The sequence below is a fragment of the Brassica oleracea genome, chromosome C1 (genome assembly GCF_000695525.1).
Source record: "Brassica oleracea var. oleracea cultivar TO1000 chromosome C1, BOL, whole genome shotgun sequence".
In the NCBI taxonomy this organism is placed as follows: domain Eukaryota; kingdom Viridiplantae; phylum Streptophyta; class Magnoliopsida; order Brassicales; family Brassicaceae; genus Brassica; species Brassica oleracea.
In genome coordinates, this window is record NC_027748.1 from 23,571,237 (window position 1) to 23,574,433 (window position 3,197).

General features: G+C 37.9%; 1 protein-coding gene across 2 annotated transcripts in view; it reads left to right on the forward strand.

The window, feature by feature from the left end:
• The window catches only part of LOC106323083 (serine/arginine-rich splicing factor SR34A-like), a 3,367-nt gene extending 497 nt beyond the window's left edge, over positions 1-2,870 (forward strand). The window contains exons 2-13 of one of the 2 annotated variants that reach the window (XM_013761263.1): positions 452-702; positions 789-912; positions 1,000-1,065; positions 1,155-1,229; positions 1,332-1,473; positions 1,567-1,613; positions 1,687-1,744; positions 1,860-1,909; positions 2,007-2,063; positions 2,144-2,271; positions 2,358-2,472; positions 2,590-2,870. In XM_013761263.1, coding sequence (XP_013616717.1) covers positions 826-912; positions 1,000-1,065; positions 1,155-1,229; positions 1,332-1,473; positions 1,567-1,613; positions 1,687-1,744; positions 1,860-1,909; positions 2,007-2,063; positions 2,144-2,271; positions 2,358-2,472; positions 2,590-2,610 — 846 coding nt within the window. In that variant the 5' untranslated portion in view covers positions 452-702; positions 789-825 and the 3' untranslated portion in view covers positions 2,611-2,870. The remainder of the gene's footprint in view (positions 1-451; positions 703-788; positions 913-999; positions 1,066-1,154; positions 1,230-1,331; positions 1,474-1,566; positions 1,614-1,686; positions 1,745-1,859; positions 1,910-2,006; positions 2,064-2,143; positions 2,272-2,357; positions 2,473-2,589) is intronic. The other variant, XM_013761255.1, reaches the window with a different exon arrangement.
• The last annotated feature ends 327 nt before the right edge of the window (positions 2,871-3,197 follow it).

Genomic DNA, 3,197 nt, shown 5'->3' on the forward strand with positions numbered 1-3,197 from the left:
CCCCTCTCTCTCTCTCTCTGTTCTCTTCAAGCGTTAGGGTTTATTCTGAATCCAATAGTGTTGTCTCGTGGGGTTGCTTTCTTGATTCAATTGATGGGTCTTCTTTATACTGAAATCTGAATCGTAAAGTTTCGATCTTTTCTTTTTAAATTGTAATTGTCAGAACGGTTTCGGAACTGTTGTAGTGGCGACACTGTTCTTAGTACCTTTACAAGGACTATGAAAGTTGGAGGCTTTCTTTCTCCTACATGGTTATAATGATTAATTGTCCTTGAAAGAGTTTAACTTGTTTACGATGATAGAGTAAAATATTTGAAAGATATATTGTCTGAAACAAACTTCTATGCGCAGTAAGAGTTGTGCTGTATGTTTTGAGTAAAGGGAGCTGACAAGGTAGATGCATGAGTCTCTATGTTACATGTTGTCATGACTTATGTTTTCTTTATGATAGATGGCATGCGCTTGGAACATGAGCATTGCAATGGTTCATAGGGATATAGAGAGGGAATGGGAGATCAATGTGGACTTGTTTCATTTTTTTTATTTTTTTTATCGTTGGAGATTCTTACTCACTTTGGGAAGATCTGGAGGAAAAAAAAAAATAGATTTCAATATTTAAAAATAGCTTTTGGAGCACATTGGAGCAAATAAGCATTTTGGAGCTTGTGGAGCACTACTCTTACTGAGGATTGCTTTCTCTTGGTTTGCTGTCTGAGTGGATATTCTTTGTCTATACCAGTAAACTATGCTCCTTTTATTTATTTGTTTCCTTTTATTCCTATCTGCAGTAACCTATTTGCTTCGTTTCAACAACCTGTGGGAACAATGAGTGATCGATCTTCTCGGTCAATCTATGTTGGTAACTTGCCCGGCGACATTAGGGAGTCTGAGATTGAAGATCTCTTTTACAAGGTCGGTTCTCGCTACTTTCTTTTTTATTCCGTTGATTTTTTTGCATGACAATCCCAACTGTTCTAAGACAATGTTTCTCAATTGCAGTATGGCCGCATTGTTGATATTGAATTGAAAGTTCCACCTCGTCCTCCATGTTATTGCTTTATTGAGGTACGCTCCGTTCTCTTTTATGACATGGTCTTAACCAAATTTACAAGATTTAGTTTCAGTTAACCAAGCTTTGTGTTGAATGTTTCTAGTTTGAGCACCCTCGGGACGCCAAAGACGCTGTTGATGGCCGTGATGGCTATAACTTTGACGGCTGCCGCTTGAGGGTAGTAAAACGTTCATTACTTCCTTACTACTTTGTCACAGACAGGATTCCAAACGTTTTTTTTTTTTTGGTTCTCAGCTGTTTCTAATCATTATGAATGCAGGTTGAGCTTTCGCATGGTGGGCGAGGACAGTCTTCAGGTGACCGTCGTGGTGGATATGGTGGTGGGGGTGGCTACCGTGGTGGCGGTGGCGGTGGCGGTGGATCTGCTCGGTTTGGCGTCTCACGACACTCTGAATTCCGAGGTTTGTGTATTTCTTCTGTGAGAAATTTCGTATTGGTAAAGTTTTGGCTGAAGTGTACCTCTTTCTGATGTATTCTTGGATGGTTATCTGCAGTTATTGTACGTGGGCTTCCATCATCTGCTTCATGGCAAGATTTGAAGGTATGATGATTACTTTATGCTCTACGCTGCAATATTTTGGCGTTTTTTTTTCATATTAAAACCATCATTTCAGGATCATATGCGGAAGGCTGGTGATGTGTGCTTTGCTGAGGTCACTCGAGACCGTGATGGTGCGTTGGTTTACACTTTCTTATATGCTCAATTAGAATGGCGTACTATCTTTTAGCAGTATATCTTATCTATTTTTTTCTTACACGACTTATCGTCAATAACTAATATGACCAGGAGCTTATGGTGTTGTTGACTACACCAACTACGATGACATGAAGTATGCTGTAAGTTTCCACTATGATCTTCTCTCTTGCTGAATATCAAAGCTATGAGTTGTTTAGTTTCTGGTATTGTGAAATTGTGATTGTTGTTGTTGTTCAGATAAGGAAACTTGATGATACAGAGTTTAAAAACCCATGGGCTAGAGGTTATATAAGGGTATGGTTTCTCCTTGCAATCTTAGTTGTCTACGTTTTTATGTTTGCCCTCTTTTGACTGTGTTTTTTTCTTATGTGCAGGTTAAGAAATATGAAAGCTCCCAGTCAAGAAGCCCAAGCAGAAGCAGAAGCCGTAGCCGAGGCCGTGATCGCAGCCGTAGCCGTAGCCGCAGCATCAGCAGAAGCAAGAGCCCAAGGAAGGATATGAGGTGCGTTTCTTTACACTAAACATGTGTGTATAACTCCCGTTTTAAACAAATGGAGTCTTGTTGTGCTTATCAAATGTTTATTGCAGTAAATCACCAAGACGATCCCCTGCCAAATCAATATCAAAATCTAGATCGCCATCTCCTGACAGGAAGAACCCCCTTAGGTCCAGGTCCAGGTCTCTTTCAAAATCTCCAGCTAAGGTATACAACAGACAGTAGACAAATAGAATAGTTTTGGAAATGATACATTTAAGTTATGGACATAAAAGCCAAACAGAGATTAATCTGAAACATGTTACAAAACTGTCTTCTTGTCAGGTTCAACAAGGCAGTGAGTGATTGCGAAAGTTGTCGAGCAGAAAAAGATCGAATGAGAGATGATCTGGAAGGTTTATTATAAGCACAAAACTGTATTTGTTCTGAATCCTTGTTTTTAATACTTTTTGTTTTTATTTGCTACTCTGAATTTTTAAAACCGGTTCTTTGAAATATTTCTTTTCGGTTCATACTTAATAGTTCTTCAATAACTCAAGTTAATGGATAGTAAAATGGTTTTTAACATTACAGTTTCAAACTATCAACTGTAAAATGTTTATTTAAGTTATATTGGTTAGCCACACTGAGATCTATCATTATATTCACTTTCCTATTCAATTTCTATCGAATGTGGATGCTCGAAAAAAACAATCTTATTTGGATGATTTCTTCGTCCAGAAATCTTTCTTTCTAGTTCTGTCAATGAGATTTTTCTTCAATGAATGATCTTTAAAACTGGAAATTACATTTTCCCTCTAAAATATTTATGAGTTTAATTTACGTGCATGGTTCCTTTCGAGCAAGTGGCTAGCCCAAAGAAAAAACGATCTCCAAATTTCCAATTCTCTATCCATGTCATATTCTATGACTTTTTTCTATTTCAAAACGTC